The sequence below is a fragment of the Protopterus annectens genome, chromosome 6.part1, assembly GCF_019279795.1.
Source record: "Protopterus annectens isolate FY-2018-M chromosome 6.part1, PAN1.0, whole genome shotgun sequence".
Classification (NCBI taxonomy): Eukaryota; Metazoa; Chordata; order Ceratodontiformes; family Protopteridae; genus Protopterus; species Protopterus annectens.
This window is the reverse complement of record NC_056738.1, coordinates 484419187-484443781: the sequence shown is the minus strand read 5'-3', so window position 1 is coordinate 484443781 and position 24595 is coordinate 484419187. Positions and strand designations below refer to the sequence as shown.

Here is a 24595-nt window from a genome sequence, read left to right as displayed (position 1 = left end):
ACTCTGGGACACACTCAGTGTTCAGGAGTGATAGTCCAGTGAGTTCCCATATGACAGAACAATGGATGGCACAGGATGAAACTGAAGAAAATTTGCTATAGAAGATGCTATAAAACTTTTTAGAGAATGCCCGCAGAAAATGGAGAACAAAAAAGTGCCCTCTGTTTAGAAGAAAATGAGCCAGGAGAAGAATTGCTTGATTTAACAGAATTCTGAAGAAGTCCAGACATTGTCCTGATGAAAAGCGCTTAATCAATGATAGTAATAAATTCAGTGTTCCTTTTACCCACAGTGGTTGTGTTTTTCGTTTTAGTTTGTGCCAGTCTTATTTGTGGTTTGTGCATGGATTGTGCAAACATTATAATATTGAAATAGCTGAAAAACACTGGAAACATGAGCAACAAAGCATCATAGAAAATGATGGAAGTCTACATCACATGGGATCACCCATTACCAACAGTTCAAAAGACAGATGCAAGGAAACCAGATATTGTGGTCCATGAAAACAAAAGTAGCATAGATCACTGAAATCACTACACCCAGTGACTACAGCATCTTGTGTACAGAGAGACAAATTCGTAAAATATCAGGATTTGGAGGCAGAAATGAGAGCAATGTGGAAGAAAGAGAAGCAGACAGTTCCAATAGTAGTAAAAGCAAGAGGTCTTCTAAAAAAGATTCTACAATCGTATTTAGATATGCTACCAATACATGTAACTCCATATGAATTGCAGGAGTCATTACTGGGCACGTTGCAGGTGCTGCAAAGAGCACTTCTGGCTGACATCAAAGATCGAAACAATACTAATTTCATGAACTTTAATCATACTTTGACTTAGGACTGGGGTCCATTCCCATCATACTATTAGAAACCCAAAATATTTGGGGAAATTAAAAAAACAAAACAAAACAAAGTATGTTCATAAAGTAGCAGAAAGTAAGAACTAAGCCAACATCGAAATTAAGAAAGGAGATTCTATCAAAAGGGATGACTGCAATTAGGGGTACAGAGAATAGGTAACAGGGAGCTAGAATTTACTGGGGAAAATGGGCAAAACAACCAAAGTCGTTGTCTTTCGGCTTTTCCCAGTTAGGGGTCGCCACAGCGGATCACCTGTCTGCTCACGATTGGCAGTGGAGTTTTACGGGGTCGAGTTGTCAACCAGGCGCCCAACCTTTCACAGAAGGCACACGCACACACACCTAGGGTCAATTTAGAGTGTGTCCAATCCACCTACATCATGTCTTTGGGATGTGGGAGGAAACTGGAGCACCCGGAGGAAACCCACGCAACCACATTGAGGACATGCAGACTCGGCACAGAAGGCACCCCAGCCGAGGATCAAACCGGAGAACCTCTTGCTGGGAGGCGGCAATGCTAACCGCTGCACCACCGTGGCTGCCCTGACAAAACAACCAAAGTATTGGGAGCAAATAATTAGAGGGGGAAACGTGACAGAATAGAGGCCAAGAATTTATTTTGGCTGCAGGCTAGAGACAAATATCAATCCTTGACAGGGAAGGTAGACTATAAGCACAGCAAGAAATAGAGGGATCATGCTCAAAAGACCAGAGCTGGTACAGTTTTAGTAGAATCTAGAATGGAAGCTGCTGTAAGGTATAATTAATAGTGCATATAAAATACTGCATAAATATAGGAATTAGAGGAAGTTAGAAAACACTGGGAAAAGATTAGATAAGCAATTCACAAAGAAACAAATCACAGCATATATGTATGGCTCCCAAGTTCTCAACAGGGTGTAGAAGATTTAGGATCTTCACTAGGAAGTGTTTGCATAGGTATTTCTATAGACTAAGCAGACTCCAAAGAATTGTTCCTCGGGTGGATAGCAAATGTTGGAGGTGTGACAGGGCAGAAAGAGGTAATAACATTTTTGGGAGTGTAATGAGTTGGCATACTTCAAAAATTCCCTGCAGACTACGGTGTCAGAAATACTGGATGAGCAAACTGGTGTAACTACAGAAAATACTTTTTGAGAAATTATACAGAACTGAAATTGCTAGACATAGTAAGTTTAAGGCCTTGCTGAGTTTAATTCTGGTGACTTCAAAAAAAATTACTAGAAAATGGAAATCAAAGTCTAAGCTAACTATTCTAGAAGTAGTGAATATAGTAACAGAGAGAAAAGAACTGGAAATAGGCATATTTAAAAAAGGGAAGGAGCAAATTGCATAGAAAAACAAATGGGAATTGTGGGAACAATACATGAAGAATAATGTTTTGGAGGAAGAACAAGGTTTAAGGGAAGGCCGGAATTGAATGAGCTATGTAACATTTGACTGACAATGACTGTATAGATAAGTGATGTATACAGTTTTCATTTATATAAATGAATGACTATGTTATAAATAATTCAATAAAGATGTTAAAGAAGAAAGAAAAGATAGATCTAAAATTGGTTTCCATGAGGTTTCCCTCTTTGGTGCTAGAAACAAACTTTAATATAAACCTTTCCCTTTCAGAGAAGGACAAGAGTTTCTATAACAGTTAGCAGGTTGCTGAATGACAGGAGAGAAAAATTAAGTTTGATCTGGCAGATGAGGAAGAATCCCATAAAAGGGAAAGAGAAACTCCCACTGCCATCTGTATCCCTGATGAACCACTCTCATAACCCTTTGGCCTGAGACTATCTGTTGTCAAAGAGAAATGGCAAGAGATTTTGGAGAAGATTTAAAGGCTTGTCATGGTGGGAACCATTTTATTTACTTTTTTTTTTTTTTTTTTTAAGTCTGCTTGCCAGCAGCTTGCTGTGTCTGCTTATCTTTTATAAAATGGTGCAGAGATAACTGTAAAACATTTCACTAACCTTTCACATACTTGAAGAAAGGCTGAAAAACAAAAAACCTCCCTGAATTAGCTTCGCTATCTCATCACACTTTTCAGGACCTCTGCAAGAGATGGTCCAGACACAACCTCTCAATCTAATGAATAATGCATAATTTAAACTTTCAGCTTTAGCATCCTCAGGCAAGTTTTGTGTACACAACCAAACAAATATTCTCATAACAGCAGCTCTGAAAGAGGCACTATCTGAATTATAAGCACAGTTCAAAAACTTGAGACACAGATGCAATAAAGTTACACAAAAAGATGATTCTCCCGTGGAAAAGGGAAAAAGAAGCTATAATGTTCTCCATATTCTCATAACAGTAATCATAAACTTATGTCAGAATTAAGAATTCTGAAAATGTTAAAAGTGTTGCAGATGAATATACCTTTTTCTCAAACCTTTCAAAGGCTTTCCCATCCTTATCGGGGGGGGGGGGGTTAGCATAATTAGTAGAGCATATAAACTATTGCAGGATAAGCCACAGTGGTGCAGTGGTAGCATTGCCGCCTCACAGCAAGAGGTTCTTCCGTTCGATTCTCGGCTGGAGCGCCTTCTGTGTGGAGTCTGCATGTCCTCCCCGTGGTCGAGTGGCATTCAAAAGACATGTGTGAATGGGCATGCCTTCGTTGAAGGTTGGGCATCGGGCTAGCACCTCGGCACTGTAAAAATCTACTGCCAATCATTAGTAGACCGGAGTTCCGCTGTGGCGACCCCTAACCGGGAAAAGCCGAAAGAAGAACAATAAATATAAGAATCAGTCAGAGGAGGTTAGAAAGGATCGGGAAGACACACATGCAACAAAATCTAGAAGATTTAGGATTTTTGCTTGGAAATGCTTACATAGGTATTTTTATACCCATGCAGACTCCAGATAATTTTTCCTAAGGTAGATAGCAAATGCTGGAGGTGCAATAGGGAAAAAAAAGAGGTAACTGGGAATATATTTTCTGGGAGTGTAATTTGTTGGCAGACTTTAAAGATCCCTTGCAGACTACTCTATCAGAGATGTTGGGTGAGCAAATTGGTGTATCCAGCGAAATGATGTTTCTAAGGTATGATATAGAATTGGAATTGGCTAGACATAGTAAGGCCTTGTTGAGTCTAACTATGGTGACTGCCAAAAAAGCAATTACTAGAAAATGGATATAAATGTCTAAGCTAAGTTTACTAAAAGTAGTGAACATAGTAACAGAGATAAAAACAACTGTAATTGGGATCTTTAGAAAAGGGTAGGAGTAAATTATATAGAAAAAAATGGGGGAACTGTGGGAACAATACATACAGGGGAGGATTGAGGTTTAAAAGAAAGCAGGATTTGAAAGAGCTATGTAATGTTTGACTAACAATGATTGGGTTTGCAGCTACAATTAAGTCAATATGGTTTATGATGTCTAATGTTTGCAACGAAGATTATGTCAACATGGTTTGTTTTCATATGTATGATTATCATTTATGACATAGGCAATTTAATAAAGACGTTTCTTGTTTAAAAAAAATAATCTTGCTAGCAAATTGTTCAGTACTTGGTCCCAATTAACTGCCCACTAAAAAGTGAAGATTTTTATATTTCAGGTCTTGTACACTTTCAAAGGGCTACTTTGCCTGATTTTCCAAGAGCTCTTTTAAAACGCAACTTCCACTTCTTCATGAATGAATCCTCAGTTGTCCTGAAATACTACTGTGGCTTTTTGCCTTATAAATCAAGATTCATCCATTTACTTTTTTTTTTTTTTTTTTTTTCAGGAAAAACATATCAAAGGCCTAGAGGGACTAACCCTGGCAATAAAAAAGGAAACTAATCATGGCCTTGATCAAACTTTTTCCCTTCCTCCTCTCCCCACACTAGGAGTAGAAAAGCAATGCAGTGGTGGATGCATGCTTCTACCAATCAAATGCAAGTAATAGGAATAAGGCATGTTCACCTATTAACTGCCAATGCATTACCTGAAATGAACCAACCAAATACAGAAAACAGAAGGCAATAGTTGCTTTTGCTTCTTTCCAATGTCAGCCACATCAAGCTGTTATTTGAGTCAGTTCCTGAACTCAGATCACCAGTGCAACTCGATACATTGTCTCTCCTAGCTGGTGGATGGAGATCGATTTTCTTCTGTTTTGCTTACTCAAATAAAAAAAGTGCAGTTGTATTGTCTGTCAAGATTTCAACATGACTTGAACACAGTCTTGTTGCTCTTAACTCCAAATGTGACTTGTCTGATGGGAGTGTGTCTCTGTGTGCATGAAAACTGCATTTATTTCCTAGATTCTCCAGTGATGCATTTACAAACTAGGCAACATAGTCCCAGAAGGTGGAAATGTTTCCCATTGTGTTATCCCCTTGACAATTGACCATTTTACAGAGAACTATCTCCAAACAAACAACTGAATGTTTCCAGTGTACTTTTTGCTGCTTTTACATACATAAATGTCTCTATCTCCAAAAAGCTGAAAACTTTTTTCACAACATTTTCTGGGATTGCTGCTGGCAGAATTACTTACAAAAGACTTTAGATTGGACTCCTACCTTCAAAGGCAAAGGAGCAGCTAGATTTTAATGGAAAAAATATTTTACTTTACATGCCTCAAGAAATAAAAAATACATCTGTCATACTGAATTACACATTCTTTTTTAAGATTGAACTTGTATTTATCTTTTTGACAGCTGAGAGAAAGAATAGTTGTGTAAAATCTTACCATAACCATAGATGTCCCTCTCTTCCATATTGCAGAAGTGTGGGATTCCCCACCTCAGGCGACCCCAACGTCGGCTCCTATACAAAAGCTTAAGCCTGGCTGCTGTAGGTGTGTGGGATGTCACAGGTAGGGCCATAAACCAGGGACCTTAAATGTGACATCTGCATGCACAGACCTCAGAACTTAAATGCCCAGTAGGACAGTCCAGTAGAGAGCCAAATGATGTCAACAAGAGGTGCAAAGTGCCATTTGCTGGCCAGTCTGACCGTAGTTTATGGGATGCCCCAGGGTGCCCTTTAGACAGGTCAACAGGAAAAAGGGGGATAGGTAAGGGGGGGGAGAATACTGCAACATGGAAGAGAAGGACATCTATGGTTAGATTTTACACAGCTATTCTATGTCCTTCTATTCCTATGTTGCAGTATTCTTAGTGTGGGAGAGTGCCACAGCTTAGTAAGAGGGGATGGGTGGAGGTAGAGATGGCTGATTCCAGAAAGCCTTGCAGGACTGCCCTAGCAAACCCTGCCCTGGCTCTGCAGACGTGGTCCAGTTTCTAGTGTCTGGTGAAAGTGTGCATGGTGGGACCAGATGGCTGTTTCCAGAATGGAGGCTGTGTCTAGGCCTTTGAGGAAGGCTTTGGAGGATGACACGGCCCTGGTAGAATGAGCTCTTACTCCCTGGAGTAGGCCCTTGCCATGGTGGGAGAAGCAGCAGCAGATCATTTCCTGCTGGATCAGAAAAACTGTTTGGAGACTACCTTGCTCAGGGCTCTGTGGTGGAAGGATACAAAGGGTTGGTTGGATTTTCTGATGGACTCTAATTAAAACCTTAGTTTTCTGTGCACATCCAGGGAATGGTATCCTCTCTCTGGTCATTAGTGGGAGAGGGGAAGAAGTTGGGCAGGTGAATGGATCAGTTTAAGGACATTCGTTGACCACCTTTGGCATGAAGGGAGGGTTAGTGTGCAGGGTCACCCTATCCTTGTAGGTGAGCAGGCCATGAAAGCTTGTAATTCTTGACACTCTTCTAGCAGAGGTAAGGACCACCAACAGTACAGTCTTCCATGTGCACATTTGGAGCGTTACAGCACTCGCTGGTTCAAATGGAGGCAGTGTGAGTTTTTCCAAGATAAAGTTTAGGGCCCAAGGAGGTGGGATGGGTTTTCTTGGTGGTCTGATGTGTAAGATCCCTTTCAGGAATAATTTAACATCTAGCCTGGCTAGTAGAGGGGGCTCTAGTGGTAAGCAGGAAGATATTGCAGATAGGTGGACTTTCACCGAGGAGTATGAAAGGCCTTCCTTGATAAGTTCACACACACAAGTAAGGACTAGAGGGGTATCTGCTTGAAAGGGATCCCTGTGCCTATGAAGACACCACTTGAAGAATCTTTCCCATTCTGACATCTAGGATCTCCTTGTAGTAGGTTTCCTTGCCTCTTTCAGGACTAAAAGAACACCCTCAGAGTAGTGGTGTCTGAAAGGAATTAAAAGTTTATCAACCAGAGTGTTAGGCCAAACATCTGAAGGGGAGGGTGAATGAGAGATCCCTTCTGTTGTGTGAGTAGGTCCACCTTTGTGGTGACTGCCCTTGGCTAGTGAGAATCAATGCTGCCTTGGCCAATAGGGAGTTACCAGCAAGATTTTGGGTTTGTCCTTCCTGATCTTCAGAAGGACTTTTTGAATGAGAGTGAAGGGTGGGAATGCATATAGAAACTGTCCTTTCCATTGAATGCTGAAGGCATCTTTCCATTGAATGCTGAAGGCATCTACCTTCTAGGCAAGTTGACAGTGATCCATGGTGCAGAATTTCTTCAATTGTCTGTTCTGGAGGGAGGCAAAAAAAATCTACCTGAGGTGTGCCCCACTGGTGGACAATGTCTAGAAAAATGTCCCTGTACAACATCCACTCATGCTGTAGACAGGATGTTCTGCTGAGAATATCAACTTGTTGGTTGTCCTAGGAAGGAATGTATGTTGCCTGCAGGGATAATCTGTTTCTGGAGGCAAGGTCCTAAATTTGGATTGTTATCTCTACAAAGGAGGTAGGACTTGGTCCCGCCTTGTTTGTTGAGGTACCACATGACTGCGGTATCGTCTGTGAAGACTTGAAGGGGGCCTAATTGCAGGATTGGGAGAAAGGCTTTCAGGGCCAGAAGGGCTGCTGTCATTTCCCTCACATTGATATGTTTCTTTTGGAGTTTAGGATACCAGGTCTCCTGTACCATAAAGCCATTCATAGTAGCCCCCCCCCCCACCCTAGGTCTGATGCATATGTATGCATGCGCTGGGTTGGGGTTGAAGTGGAAGGCCTAGGTTCATTAGTATTTGTTGAATCCACCACCTTAGTTATACTTTGAGGCAGGGCAAAGTGTAATCTGAAACTCTAGAGGGTGATCATGTTGGGACCACACATTCTTCAAGTACCACTGCAGTTTTCACATAAGCATTCTGGCCAAAGGTTGCATAGGGATGGTGGCTGCCATTAGCCCCAGGACCCACAAGAATTGTCTTGCAGATATCGGTTGAACCTGCATTAAGTTTTGGAAGTGGGTAGAGAGGGAGTGAACTTTCTCCTGAGGGAGGAATGCCCGCATCAGGTCTGTACTGATCCCCCAGAAAGATTTTGTCCTGCTGAGGGGTTAGGAATGATTTTGGGATGTTGAGAATGAACCTCAGGCTCTGCAGCAGGGAAATGGTGAACTACAGATGATTTTGTAGGGTGTCCTCTCTTTCTGCTAGAATGAGAATGTCGTCTAGGTAGGGATTTGGACACCTTTGGTTCTGCTAGGCATTTTGTGAATACCCTCGGTGGAGTAGATAAACCAAAGGGCAAGGCTGTAAACTGAAAGCATGAAAAGGGTCCAGTGAAAGTATTGTCTGTGGGAGGGTTTTGGGGGCCTGGAGGTAGGCCTCCTTTAGATCGAGTGTTGCCATGAAGGCCTGGGCTGGCAATAGTGGAAGAAGGGTTTGTAGGGACAACATTCTGAATGATGGAACTTTTAGGAAAAGGTTTAGAAAGGACAGATCCAGTATTGGCCTCCAAGGGCCATCTTTTTTTGGGGACCAGAAATAATCTAGAGTAAAAGCCTTTTCCTTCCTGTCCTGGAGGGACAAGTTCTATAGTTCTAGGTTCAGAAGGTCCTGTAGGACCTGAGGAATAAGGTGTAGATAGGTTTTGGGGGGATAATGGAATGCCCCTTGTAAACAGCTTTTCCTTCCACGAGATGAAATATCCCAATTGTACCATTGCCAGCACCCAGCACTCTTGAGGTGATGGATCTCCAAAGGGGGAGGCAGCAGGACAGATGGGCAAGGCAATCACGCATTGTTGGAGCCATTTCTATCATGAAAGGGCAGTCTTTGAACAAGCTGTGAGGCTGCTGGTCTGGAGGTGGTTTGCCTCCTGGTTCCTCTCCTATGCATTGAAGTGGATGGGGTAGCAGAGAAGGGTATCCTCCTGACAAAGGTATTCTTATCGGGGTAAATTTCTGTAATATTTAGGAATGGGAGACACCAGCAGGTGCTTGATGTCTTGAAGCTCTTTACTTTTCTCCTGAAGATTTTAAAGAGGTCTGCAGACTGTTTACCAAACAGGAGGCTGTGGTCTAGAGGGGCATCCAGGATTTTTGACTTTAAATACTCTGGTAGGGGTTGAATGCGTAGCCATGGAGTATTTGCGGAGTACTGATGCAGAAGCTGCGGACCTTGCAGAGGCCTCTGCTGCATCACAACTGCATCTAACAAAATGTCTGGCCACTTGAAAAGCCAGGGACAGTTTTGATGCTACCTCTGTTTTGCTAGGGCAGTCAGGTGTAGATGACAGGAGACTAGAAGCTTGGGGGATTACAAGGTCCAAAGCATATTTTATCATATGGGTTTGGTAGTTGACAGCTCTGAAGGCTAGGGTGGAAGAGGTATAAAATCTTCTTGCCTATCCTGTCCATGTTTTTGCTATCTTTGTCAGTAGGCAAAAGAGATTATGAAGGAATCAGTCTTGACTGCTTGTCAGGGGGTACAGCAATCACTGCTGGGTCTGCCAGGGGTGGTTTTACCAGCAATTTTTGTTCATCTGGAACTTCATAGAAAACGGTCAGGTCTCTTAGGGGCAAGGGGGTTGACAGTCTGGGTTTTTAGATGCTGAAGAGAATGTATCAAGGTAAGCAGGAATAACTGTAGGGATAGCTGAAGGGGAGGGAGATTCCACTTGAAGTAACAAGTATCTCTCTTGAATTTCAGTCATTTGGGAAGTGTCCCATTTAAAGTATTCTTTCATCGTTGTGATGGTCTCTCCAAAGGTGATATCCTCTGGTGGAGAGTTCCCTTCTATGGATACATCAGGGGAATAATCTTTTAGTGGAGAGGCAATTTGAGATGAATAAGAAATGGATTAATCTGAAGACGAGTAGCAAGCCTCCTGTTCTTCCCCTTTATGAGCAGTGGGAAGGAGGAGAGAAGCAGCTGAGGCAGGCATAGGACTGAGAACGGGAGGGGTGGAGGGGGAAGAAGCCATGGGCCTAAGGACCATGAAGGCCTGCATCAAGGAGTTGAAGGACTGCCAGTCTGGAACTCCTTCTGTGGGTGGAGGCAGGTGTTTAGTTTTCCGCTTTCTTCCTTTTCAAAGGAGTAGTCTTAGGAGAATGCCTGGATAGGAGTAGGGGCTTCAGGTAATGGCCTCCCTGTCGTCCAGCATTATCTGGCTCCCCCTCGACATCAGTAGAGACCGACATCAGAGCTATCTCTGTGGACGTGCTGGCTATTGCTTCTGAAGTGACTTCGAGGTGTGTCACCAAAGTAGACCGTTCTAACGGACGTCCATCAACTCCTAAATCGGAAGCTGGCGGGGCGTCCGATGGTGGAGAGGCAGAAGTACTAGGCCTTGGAACCTTGGCCATTTTCCATGGTGGTTCCGCCGGGGCAGCCGACTCGGGATCCATCCTGAGCACTACGTTTTTGAGCCTCTGGTTTTCTAAATACAGATTTAGGGCGTCCAGATGGCTTTGGAGGGTCTTCGGTACAAATGATTGACAAACAGGGCAAGAGGTATGGTCGAGTTCTCGGCCTACGCAGAAATAGGGCAAGAGGTATTGGCCTAGGCAGAAAACACAACGGTCATGCGTATCTTTATGCAGAACCTGCCGCCTGCATTTATATTTACCTTTCTTAGCAGACACAGCCTAACAGTTGGGTACAGCAAACCAAGTTCAAGCAGGAAATTAAACAAAATCTTGGCTTTAAACTTCTTCAAAGTAGAGGAGAGAAGTCATCGATGTGACAGTCGACTGCGGCTGAAAAGTTCTGAGGTCTGTGCTTGCAGACGTCACATTTAAGGTCCCTGGTTTATGGCCCTACGTGTGATGTCCCACGCACCTACAGCAGCCAGGCTTAAGCTTTTGAATAGGAGCAGACGTGTGGGTTGCCTGAGGCGGGAATCCCACACTAAGAATACTGCAACACAGGAATAGGAGGACATCTGGAAGCTACACTTTTGTTTTTAAGGACTGGTTTACAGATGCTGTGGTCTGTAAATTTCAAAAGGGCACTCAACTTGAATTTGACCTTAACTTTAAATGATAATATCCCTCTATTACTACAATATACTCTAAGAAATTTTCATAATGTGACTTCTGGATAGTCTGTTTTTTTATAGTGCACTATATGATTTAACAGCAGAAGGGGAAAGCAAACAACAGAATCTCAAAATATGCATATTTATGCTTGTCAGAACAAGTAAAATGTGCATATTTTGCTATAACCTACAGATGACAAAATTATCACTCATCTTAAGAAAAACAAAAGTTGTATAAAATCTTGCCATTAACGGTAGATGCCCTCTTCACTATTACGATATTCCTGAAAGAAGGGATGTCCCGTCCTGGTAGCTTCTTGCTTGGCCAGTATGGAAAAGCTTGAAAAGGATCTCGTTTGCGCAGTACGTCACATTTATGCTCCTCGCACAGATCGTAGGATATAAAAGGGATGTATGGATGCAACTACCCAGAACTGAATTGCCCCAGAAGAGAATAAATGTCATAGGACAAGAGTCCATGCAAATCCAGAAGAAAAAAATGCAGAATAAAGGAAGGGGGTTGGAGGGAGAGAGTGAATACTGCAACAGTGAAGACAGGGGCACCTACTGTTATGGTAAGATTTTACACAACTGTACCATGTTCTTCTAATATCAGTGATGCAGTATTCCTGAAAGAAGGGACAGTAGAAAACCTCAAGAAACAGAATGGGAGATGGAAGGACGAGAAGAGCGCTCAACAAACTCACATAAAATGGTTTCAGCAAAACCTGCTCTGGCCCTAGAAACCATATCCAACATATAATGCTTAGCAAAGATATGTACTGAAGACCAAGTAGCAGCTTCAAGGATGGAATCAGTGTCTACCCCCTTGAAGAAGTCACCATAAGAAGCAACAGCCCTAGTAGAATGAGCTGTAACAGAAGCAGACAGAGACGTGCTATGAAAAAAAAATAGTCTAAGATATCCAGGAAGAGACAGAATGCTTAGAAACAGCCAAACCTAAAGACCTGGGATGAAAGGAAAGAAAAATCTGATCAAACTTATGAATATTCCTAGTTTTATACCAATACTAAATGAGCGGTCTGCAATTCCAAGGTATGCAGGACCCTCTCCGTAGCAGATTGAGGAAAAAAAGAAAAAGGAAGTGAGTTGTATCTAATGATTTAAGGTCAACTTATTTACTACCTTGGGTATAAAAGAATGATTAGTACAAAGGAATACCATGTCCCTGTGAAAAAAAAAGGAGGAATGGCCATAAGGGCCTGGAGCTCAGATGAGTAGAATTAAGAACCAGTAACAAAACAGTATTCCAGGTACAATGTTGCAAAGAAGCAGACTTGCAGGTTCAAAAGGAGCCAGAGTCAAAATTTCTAAAACAAAATTAAGGTCTCAAGGAGGAGGAGGAATAAGTTTTCTTGGAGGCCTAATATACAGTATGCCTTTAAGATGAGAAGTCAAAGGAAGAGTCAAGGGTAGACAAGCAGAAAATGCTGACAAATGTGCCTTCACAGAAGAAAAGGCAAGTCAGACTGCAGCAACCCACACAAATAAGAGAGGACCAGAGGAACCCCCCACTGAAAAAAGGGTCCTAGTTACGAGCATGGCACCAGACCAAAAGTCTTTTCCATTTGGACATAAGATTTTTTGTTTTGAAGGTTTCCTTGCCTACTGCAAAACCCTGAACACGTCCTCAGAAAAGAAAACTATCGCCCACAATGTCAGCCGTAGAGTAGACAAGTGGTGATGGATGACAGACCCCTTTGTCCTGTGTGAGGAGATCCAACTGGTGAGGCAACGTGATAACTGCCCCTGGCCAGATGCATTAAGAGGGGGAACCAGAGCCATCTTGGCCAAAAGGGAGTCACTAGCAAGATTTTTAGGGAGTCCAGCTGAATCTTCTGCAGGACTCCTGGAAGTAGAGGAAGAAGAGTGACTGCATAAAGAAACCACTCCTTCTACGGAAAGGATAGGGCATCCGTTTTCCAGACCAGATGGCATGGCACTCTGGAACAGACCAGAGTAAGCTGCCTGTTCAGATGGGATGCAAAAAGATTTACCTGAGGAATAGCCCACCAATGGACCCAAGAAAGTAAACCGTTAAAAGTAAAGATAAAAACTTATCTGGTATTCTAAAAGTCAGAACAGCAACAAAACATTCAAACCAACTGGCAACAATGGCATTAGAACTGGCAGCAAAGAAGTTCACATTTATGCCATATGTTCTATACAAGAAGCATAAATGTGACGTATGGCACAAACAAGATCCTTTTCAAGCATTTCCATACTGGCCAAGCAATAGGCTGCCAGGATGGGACATTCCTTCTTTCAGGAATATTGCAACAATGATACAGAAGGACATCTAATGTTATGTACTTACCATAAAAAGTTAGATCTTTTCATCCCAGTCCATCCGATATGACATATGGGTCCTTAAGCCCCTGCTGAGATCCAACCAAGTCGAATCAGTGATCCAGACTCAAGTCCTTCCTAAACATTTTCCCCATAATACCCTGCTCCTCCATGATTAGCTCAGATTGAGTTTGGCATCTAAACTTAAGTGCATTTTTACTTATTAACTTTGATTTGGGTTCAGAAGCCTAGGGAGTGCAACATTTCCATGCAGTACATTTGGTTGGTAACACATAAGTGAGATTCAGCTGCAGAGAAATAAAGCTGTTGTCAATTCAGGGTGGGCAAAGAGAAGTACACACTGCCATGGCCACAGCCATAATAAATAATCAAGTACATGGGACCAGAAGAAGTCGTAAGTGTTGTGCTCAACTGTACAGTACATGCTTATGTACCTACAATGTGTAGTGAAATCTTGAATGCTACTATAGTCACATTTATGCTCCAGTATGCATTTAAGGTAATGTTCCCTAGACACTGTGAAGGGACTACTGGTCCACACATACCAATTACAAAAGCAATGTCCATTGGTGCACTGCATTTATTCTGCCACTGATGTGCCCAGTGGCCAGCCTGCTGCTGATGCCTGCCGTCTCATTTTGCCTTATGAACATCATTTTCCCCATGTGCATTTAGTTACTGAAGTTGTATTCATGGAGCTGCATTTTTCTCTTTGCCCACAGGGAATTTGCAACAGCCATATTTCTCTGCAGCTACATGTCAATTCATCCATGTGCCCCCAACCAAATGTACCACATGAAAATTTCTCACTGCCTAGGTGCCCAAACCTCCTTTTTTAACTAAAGACTTTTTATAGAAGGTTTTTGCCCCACCGATATCCACAACAATCATGTCAGTAATATATACTTTCCAAGACTGCTGTGTCTTAGAGTAAAGAGAACATTCAGAGATAGCACAAGTTCGAACTTAGCATATACTTTCTCCTGATTTTCACTTTATCTTATTCCAAGGGGTGCAATTATGGCTCTTAGTTTCACCCTGCCTTTTGAGCAGAAGTCAATTAGCCTCCACTCTTCAGTGGAACCGCCGTATAATGACAGATTGAATCCAAAGGTCTCCTGAAACACTACATTTAGAACCTGTGTATAAGGTCATATATGAGTCTATAATAAAATTTGTTGAGTACAAAACACTCTCAAGACTGCCATTGTATTCTGAAGGATTTCAGTGCATCTCAGTCCTGATTTAGATGACAGAACACTGCTGTTGTAGTTTAGGTCTCATCTTATATGCAGTAAAATATATGTTGTTTTGTTGTTGAAATATTTATAATACATTTTTTTTTTTTTTTTTTTTTACTTCTTATGCAATGACAGCACAATGAAGACCTTCTGAACTGGGGCTGCATTCTGCCACTGTGACCAAAAACTGTATTTTCAAACTTCATTACAATGCACCTTTATAGCCTTGCCTACTGATGCAGGTTATCAATATAAGATTGCCTATCTGAAACAATGTGACATTTTTAAAATCTTTGGCCAGCTAACAACTATGTACTGAATTTCTAAGTGCCAAGTCACAACTCCCAATGATGCTCCGTTTTCCCTGCAACAACAATATTTCATATGCCTGCTTTATAAATCCCTTCAAGTCTAACTTAGAAACATAATGTAACTGATAATTAAAGTCCACTTAAGTCTTTTCCCTCCTCCTGAGTTTTCTGCATCCCTTTTACCTTTTCAAAATAAGTTTTATTCTTTTCTCCTCCTCCTCCCATTTTTTGCTCCCTCAAAGCCCACCCCATTAGTCTTCCATTCCTCCTTACCTGCTGTGCCTTGTTGATTCCTACTGCTCTGAACCCTCTTCATTGTTCAAATGACCCATATTTTTTGTTTTACTTCACTGCTTTTCTACCGACCACATTTGTCCCCTCATATTCCTTCTTCTAGGTTGCCCATCTGCTGCTCCTCCCCAAAGAGTATTATGCTCCCATTTTAAAAATGTGGATACATTATATTCATGTTGAATCGTTATCTATATACAATTATCACTTTCTTCAAATGACATATTTTCAACCATTTAGCTCATTTTTCTGTTTCCCGATTCACTTTTTACAGCCTTAATTGCTAGCTTTTTACTGGCTTTGCTGCTGGTGCTTCTTCTACAATTTTCCTGTCTCATGTTTACACATCACACATACACCACTGCTTAATAAATTAAGATTTAATGAAGACATGAGTACACAAAGAAAAAGTACAAAGGAAAATCAAGCTAACGCTAAAAATAAATATATAGCACTTACTCCTTGTGATAAGGAGCCACTTGCTCCTGGAAAAATCTCCTAACATTCTGCCTGAAGATGTCATGCTCCTCTGAAAAAATTCTCCTAGTCCCAATGTCCAATAGACTTTTGGCAGAAGATGTTTCAGGACGATACTGGGTTTGGGTTTCTGCATGTGAAGAACTGTGTTGAAATCTGACAAAAGAAAATCATAACAAATTATTCATCATTAATCTACATACTTAGTGGTTTGCTAATAAAACATCTTAAAAATTTGTTAAAAATTTGTAATCATAGCACAGGCTCTGCTCTGGCTAGCGCATTCTATAATACATAGACCACAATAAAAACTGGCTAGCACCTTCTATAATACACAAACAACGAAAATAAATAAATAAATAAAAAAGCTTGAGAAAAGACACTATTATTAAAACTACAAGTATATTGCTTTACTGCTTCACTGTTTAAATGAATTTTGCATACTTAGGCTTTCCAACATCGCTGCAAAAACTGTCCATTCCAGTGCTAACTTAACTATTACAAGACTGAACTTACTAACCATGAGACAAACAAAATCAAATTCCTAAATTCTTCTCAGCTCTCATTTTCTTAATGTTCTGGTATCACTTCACAATCAGAATTACTTGGTAGTGGGTCAAAAGGCTGAGAGTTTAAAAATAGCTCCTTCACCTGATAGGTTGTGAATACTTAAATTGTAAATTCACCAGTAAAGGCATTGTGTTGATCTCGGCATTTTACAGATGTCTAAGGATTCTGAACACCATTCTATCCTGCAAGAAATTATGAATGCAGCACACAAACACATGGTTAAATAAATACTTTAAAATCTTGTTTAACTTGCTTATGGTCCTGAGATTAGATGTTTTACAAAAATCAAGAAAGTGCAAATATTATACCCATCACTTTTACAGCTGCATTTTACCAAGATCTGCTACACTACTTTTAACAAAGATGTAAAACAAAACTACTCCACATACCATTATCTCTGTTGATAAGCACCGTTTTCATCGATCACACAATGATAACCCATGCACAAACAGCAGTTGTTTATAAGAGAGAAGCCAAGAGATGGTACTAGATGCTAAACAACAACAACTCACCAAAGCATGGGAGTCTTTAGAAGTTTATGGCCATGAGGGCTCACATGCATTGAGCATAATAGTCTAACTTAATATATTCTAAGTTAGACAAGACAGAAATGCACTCTACCACCGCAACACAGCACAAACCACAGCTCACCTCCACAGTGTGCCCCTCAAACTAAGCCCCTAAGGCTAAACACCTTGTCCAATACACTAATCATAGGTGACTCAATAGTGAGGCACACATGTCTCACTCACTAGATAGACAGCTGACTGTTACCTTCTCCTTGTTCAATCAGGTGCCAGAATCCGACACATAACACACGCACTCAGGTCAATCCACAAGTACAAGTATGACTCTGTCATTGCCCATGTGGGTGTGAATGACCCAAGATGCACCTCCCTGGACTACATGAAAAGAGACATGGTTGAGCTCTCAGATTATGTGACCCAGGCAGGTATGACACTAGTTCTGGAGCAGTATCCTACCATCACCCAGAATGATACCGCAGTACAAACAAAAAATGATTGACTTCAACAACCAGCTAAGTTTCTGGTGTCATTCTAAGGGGATTCAGTATCTGTCTGGTTGGGATGATATGACTGACGGACCTCGATGCTTTGCCAGAGATAGCCTGCATCTGTCACCGCTGGGTTTCTGGGTACTGGCTAAGGCTCTGGCCACCCCTATAGTGCCTTTTTTAGGCAGTATTCCAAAGACTAAATTACCACCGTAACAGCTACAAATAAATGCAATCCAAGGGTCATAGGTAGGTACAAGGCTATCGGCCCTAGGGCCCATACAAGCCTAGCCAAAAAGTATACCCTGGCTTTCGCCACCCAAGAAAATTATTTTCCTGTGCCCCTGTCGAGCAGAGCCACAGAAGTTATCCCCGGGGTGAATTTCCCATCCAATCATCAAGATTTTTCTTGAAGAGTGTTAATGAGGAGCTCTGTTTGACATAGATAGGCAGTCTGTTCCAGAGTATGGGAAGTCTCTAGGACAGGAATCTATCCCTCCAGCATGTCAGCTCTGGGTTTGACATAGCTTTGTATGTTAGGCAGAGATCGCCCCTGAGTAGGCGATATGCGATGGAGTAAAGCTGTAGTTTTTTTGAGATGGTCTGTATAGGGCATCTGTTTGAGGCCAGTAATCCTCTTTGGGAGGTATTTCTGTGGTCTTTCCAGTTGTTGTAGATGTCTTGTGAGATACATACCAAAAGGGGCGTTGTACTCCATAATGGGTCTAATGAGTGATGAATAGAGGGGAACAATGACCTCTTTTTCTGGATGAGAATCCTTTTGTGATGAGATGAGCCACGTAGAAGGATTTCCTGACCACTGTGGCGATGTGATTATCAAAGGAGAGACTACTCATGCTGCTCAACGCTAGAAGTCTAAACCTCAGGATGCACTCGCTCGAAGCACTGCTCAAAATAGAGAACATCAACATTTATGCTGTAACAGAGACCTGGTTTAAAGCAGCAGAAAGCACCCCTACACTACCAGGCTATAACTCATTCCACACCTTTCAGTCCCGAAACATGGACCGAATCTCCAAAGGTGATGGTGTCTCCATATTCATAAAGCAGGGGTGTCCAACCTTTACACTTGCAGGGGCCACATTGAGTGAACAGAAATTGTCTGGGGGCCGCATGTAAAATACATCATATAGTTAACTGTATCGCTGTCGCAGGCGACCAAAGTAGACCCCCTGGCTGTATTGTAGGTGAATTTGAACAATGAATAAATGTAATAAATGCATAATATTTGCCCTAAAATTCAACATCTCATTCTAATTCTTAAAAAACAGTTAAATCTAACATCTTAGTTTAACATCAAAGTTTATTTGTAAAGAAATTAACAGGTATGAACCCTTCAATTTGTATGAGATCATACCTGTGATTTTGCTGGTTTCCTAAAGATGTCCATGTCTTCCATCATGTCCTTAATGCCCATATGTTGTCCAAAGCGCTCATGTATTCTTCTGTTTCTACCTTTTGAATCTGTCCCTGAAATTATTCAAGACATGCTAAATCTGGTCAGGCTGGTCTGAAGATGAAAGAAGGTTCTTCAGTGGTATTGTCAAACTGAGCACCCCTTTGGAAAGGCACATTTTTAGCTTTGGAATCTGTCCCTGAAATATGGCACTGGCAATATTTCTTGCTTTTGCACTGCTGTCTGATCAGGCTGGTCTGAAGATAAATGAAGGTACATCAGTGGTATTCTCAAACTGAGCACCCTTTGCAAAGGCACATTTTTAGCTTTGGAATCTGTCCCAGAAATATGGCACTGGCAATATTTCTTGCTTTTGCACTGCTGTCTGGTCAGGCTGGTCTGAAGATGAAAGAAGGTTCATCAGTGGCATTCTCAAACTGAGCACCCCTTTGGAAAGGCACATTTCTAGCTTTGGAATCTGTCCCTGAAATATGGCACTGGCAATATTTCTTGCTTTTGCACTGCTGTCTGGTCAGGCTGGTCTGAAGATGAAAGAAGGTTCATCAGTGGTATTCTCAAACTGAGCACCCCTTTGGAAAGGCACATTTCTAGCTTCATTTTGCAACAGCTTGAAATGCTGACTTTTTAAATCTCAGAATGAGAAACTCAAAAGCTCAAATCCTCTAACTTAGGACCTACAACAAGCAATGTATCAAAGTTTACAAATAACAGTGCTTTTATAGCACCTCAGAATTAAATTTCCAGAACTTCCTCAAACATAACAGACCTTACTGTATTAGGGGCTCTCAAATAGGCCCCACTTGCCTGGATAGACACCTTGCTCACAAGTACTGAGCATGTCAATAGGAGTGCTACTTACACAAAGTCTTCTAAAAATCTGATAAACATACTATACATACAGTAGTATGCACAAGCACAAGAATTAAACATGTTCCCCAATGACCCATTCAGTGTGTTGTTGAGGTGTGCACAGTCAAGCACTGAAATGAAAAAGTTTCCCCAATGACCTCTTCACTGCCTTAGACCCAAGAAAGACCCTCACCCAGTACCATTACTGCCCAGTTACCAAACAAAAAATAGAAGGTAAAACAGATAAGTACTGGATGCACAGTAAACACAAAATTACATCAAAATGAATCCTTTCCCTCAAGGATCTCTTACTTACAGACTTTCTCCATGTATGCACAAGCACAACAATTAAACATTTTCCCTTAAACAACTCTCTCAGTAGTCTATCCATGTATGCACAAGCACCACCAAATGACATCAAAATGAATCATTTCCCCCAAGGATCCCTTGCGTAATTTGACCATGTATGCACAAGCACAAAAACTAAACATTTTCCCCAACAACCCCTTCAGTACTTTATGTATGCACAAGCACCAAAATGAAACACTTTCTCCCATGACCCCTTCAGCCAGGTTTGTATATGTATGCACAATGCACAAGCACCAAACTGAAACATTTTCCCCAGTGACCCCTTCAGTCCTTCTTTGTGTATGTATCCACAAGCACTTTCCCCAATGACCTTTTCATTGCCTTAAGAGTTTGTGTTCTTTGAACATAAGAACATTTCCCCATAGAAAGCATATAATCATTTCCGTCCTTATTTGCTTGCTTCAGTTAACGCAGATTTTCTTTCAAGTGGCTCTAAAATTCCATCAGTTCAAATGTAATTCTCTCCTGTAAAAACAGTAGTACTATGTAGCTAAAAAGCTCACTGTCTGCCAATCTCTGAAAAGGTCATACAGGTGAATGTTGCCTTTTCCTCCTGTAAATGTCTTCATATGAAACACTGCCATTCCTTACTGAATCGAATGCTTCTAGAATTCTTCACACTTCTTCCATATCACTGTGTACTTTATACCAGCATGTGCACACTATAATTTTACCAGTCTGCTATTTTCTAAACTAGAAGCCAAAATCAGAACATTACTGTTACTACCTCTGAATGGTCCTCTCATACCTTCCTGCCAAAAGTAACACCTTCTCTTTTTACTTAATACAAATGCCAAAGCAAAAGCTACACTGATAATAGTTGAGGCCCTTATCCTTACTAAACATTTGTGATGCTTCACAAGATGGTGACAAACTGTTACTATTGCAAATCATGACTCTCATCTACTTGTTGAAATTATCTTTTATTTCTTTTACTACTATGATTGGTCAGGAGTGAAAAAGTGTGCCCACTGTTTATATATCCAGTGAGTATTGGGATAGGTCTGGCTCTTCTGTCACCATTAACTGGATTCAGTGGGTAATCAAAGCATAGAAAAAAAATGAATAAAATAAAGCGAGGAGGCATTGCCTAAAATTAAATCCTCTCTTCATAAAAATATCACCAGTTTTCATATAATAGCCACCCCCTCCTTCAAATTCCTTTCGACCTGACGTAAAACTTGAAACACACCAAGGAGAAACAATTAACTCGAGCAGTAAACAAGAAAAATTAACCAAGGTCTACAGTTGTGAACTTAACCAAATGGCCAATCCTAAAACTGACTGAAAGAAAACTGTTGAGAGATTGACCAAACCTTTTAGTAAAGGACAAGCTTGATAATTTTTTTAAATAAGGAATAACCCCAAATTTTACGCAAGATGGCAGCTAAAGTGGGATGGCAGTGGAGTGATCTTCATGTCCAGTGTGTTTAATAAGGAAAGGCCCCCCTTCTTCTGACTCTTGCCATGAACGCTAGCTCTGTACTATTTCAGCAATCCATTTGGATCCGTTATGCGCTTTCTAATTCAAAAGCTCATGTAATAAATGGGCAAATAGAATGTATGCCTCATGCCCTACATGGCTTAACCTACAGATGATATGCGTGCTAAGTGGTAAAGCAGTGTGCACACTTAAGAGGAGAGCGCTAGGGCGGGAAGGGTAACCAGTCCACCGATGATTCATCGTGCACTTTATTTTTTTATTATTTCCAGCCTCGGAAGCTGTTGGTATTGTAAATTTATGATAGTAAACGTATGTATCTGTTGGTTTAAGTAAGACATCTGGAGTCGGACAGAACCAAACGTAGTTGGGGACAGAGGGCTGAAGTGATGTTGATGTAACAACAGGTTTTGCATTGTTGTTAGTAACTTCGGTTGTCAATGATTTGCCAGAGGGGAGAAAAAAAAAAACAGTTTTTAAGAATTGACCAGAAAAACATTATGCAGGATTCTAATCTAATATATGCACTTATGGTGGTGAGTTAACTTTAACAAACATATAAGTAAGGGCGATTGGAAGTAGGCATACCTCTCATTCCTCCAAGAACCCAAAATCATCCATACCTCAGAACCTCAGTCTAAGCTACCACTTTTAAGTTCCACAAGCCTGACTGATTCAAGAACCAACATGCTGCCTCCCTCACATACAAATGAATAAAATTAAAGGATGTGAATACCTCCCAGCTTGCAACTTCATCACCTGATGTCCTGGATGAATATCCCAAGGAATTGTCATTATTCATTCTAAATTCCAAAGATCTTGACAAGGAACCCCTTTCCTAGTCAATCCAGTGGTAGTTGGACAATGGTACCCTTCTTATAACGTAATTATATAAGGAAAAGCCAACTTGACAGGAACAAGAAAAAAGAGGATTTTATTTTTCTTTACCAAAAAAAAAAAAAAAAAATGCATTAAACTCCAAAGGTCTTTCTGTAGGACTGGAGCAGAGTGCATATCTACTACCCCCAAGCTTTGCTGTCAATCAGGTGTGGCAGTTGGGCAAGCTTCCCGAGGGAAAGTTTCATGAGTGGTAACCATGGTGACCATGCACCAAACACCATTCCAAAAAATTTTTTCTATAAAAGGATTAATTCTCTGCCCCTTCTGCCCTGTTTCTGTACATTGGTTTCATTCATGTTGGGAATCCCCTTTGAAAACATTACCATAAATATGCCAGCAAAGTGTTTCTCTCAAAATGCTCAATGTACATTTCTGAAGCAATTCTGAAACTCAGCTGAATGTATATTTCTGAAGAAAATTTCAAACCTAGTCCCACCATTATTTAAACTACCCCAATCTACTTAATGTCAAAAGAAAAATAAAGGTTATCATATTTCAAGTTCTAGCTGCATGAACACATACTGAATGTGATAGCTTATAGGAGGCAGATGTTTATGTGTAAGAGTCCTCACTTAATTTGCAAGGAGTAAAAACCTGACATGGCTCAGTAGTTCACTAACTTGCATCCCTTTCTAATCTGATATCATAAATCACACACATAAATTTAATTTATCCGAAGACCAGGCCTGCAAGCATAGCTCTCAACCTTCCATCGTCAAAATGAGGAACACTCGCCTTCATAATGTGGAACAAATGGGCAAAATGTGGAACACATACTAATGGCTTACTAACAACTTTAACTAGGAAAGTCATAGGATGGTTAAAATATGCTGGTTTTACTCATAAAGAAGATCCTTTAATTTAAACGAATTAATGATTAATTTCAATTTACCATGGATTTCACTTTAAAAAATTACTAACACTGAATGTGTGACACTCTTTCAATGTGGAACTTTGAGGAATTTTGAGGAACATGAACTTTTTAAGACCTCAAATGAGGTACGCTCCTCGTAAAGAGGTACACTTGAGAGGTATGCCTGCAAGTTTAATATTTGGTATTAATTTACACTGACAGCCTTCAGGGTAAAGTGAGTATTCTCAGAGGCACACAGTAACAGATTAATAACTCATTCAGTTTTACAGACTGAGCCGTGGCACGACTTAACCCATACATTTTAGTTCCAGAGAGATTCATACATCATCTATGTCTCCTATCGAATGTAAACAGCAGAGACCAGTGAAAATAAGCAGAAGCTAGACAGATTTGTGCAGCCATTTTAAACCAGTTTTGTGTTTCATCTTGTTGACCTTGTTAGGCCAGCTTAGAGCCTCTGGCATTTATTTATTTTCATTCCTCATTACAAGTTTAGCAAGGTTAAGAAGTGAAATAAGAGACTGTGCTGCAGTAGAAAGGTTTGGTTTTAAACATGCTAAGCAAAATAGCTCTCCAACCATGACCCTTTGTCAAGATCAAGTGCAACTGCAATTTAAATTATTGGACAATTCAACATTTTTGAGAAGTAGAAGAAAACTGTACTACCCAGTGATAGGTCACAGGAACAACAGAAGAATATGCAGACTGAACATCAGGATTGAACTCTTGACCCTGAAACCAATGAACGAAAGGGCTGCTAAGTTCCTTAGTTAATGTTCACAGCATTCTGTTCCCCACAGACAATAATAAGCAAAGTCCATTAGGGCTAGCCATGCAGTCTGTATTAACATCGCACTACTCAACAATGCTGTTTTTAGTAAATGTAAATGTGTTTTACTGTGCATTTTCAATCAAAAATAATATAAAAGTAATTACATTATTAGAAGATAGTTAATGGGAACCCAGCTTAAAACATGCCTAAAACGGAGTCTTTCATTTTTTTGTAATAAACTGCTGTAAACACACTGGTACCCATGTACTCTGCAGGACACATTTGCTTCTATTAACAGTCAGTTTGTATGAAATCTGATCACAGCAGACTAAAAACTTGCTTTACAAATAATGCCTGTCTTCTGGTAAACTTACCTGCTTAAATACAGTTCGGTCGGAGTTGATGCCCGTTTTGGACTAGCCACCAAAAGATTTGTCTTCCACGAAAATGAGAAACCCTACAGTCCAGCTCTTTGGCGCGAGCATACAAGTCCTAGTCGGCGTGAAAAACTAAACGGGAAGGGTGCGTTTTGCGCATGCGCATAACAATATTGCGGTTAAAGGTCGCAAGTGCAGAAAAAACCCGGGAAAAATGTTGAATTTGAA

General features: G+C 40.9%; 1 protein-coding gene across 2 annotated transcripts in view; it reads right to left on the bottom strand.

The window, feature by feature from the left end:
• ACADL (acyl-CoA dehydrogenase long chain) overlaps window positions 1-24595 on the bottom strand; it is a 603582-nt gene that overhangs the window by 535647 nt on the left and 43340 nt on the right. For both annotated transcript variants that reach the window (XM_044075941.1, XM_044075942.1), the window contains exon 2: window positions 15745-15918. In XM_044075941.1, the coding sequence (XP_043931876.1) occupies window positions 15745-15918 (174 nt within the window). The remainder of the gene's footprint in view (window positions 1-15744; window positions 15919-24595) is intronic.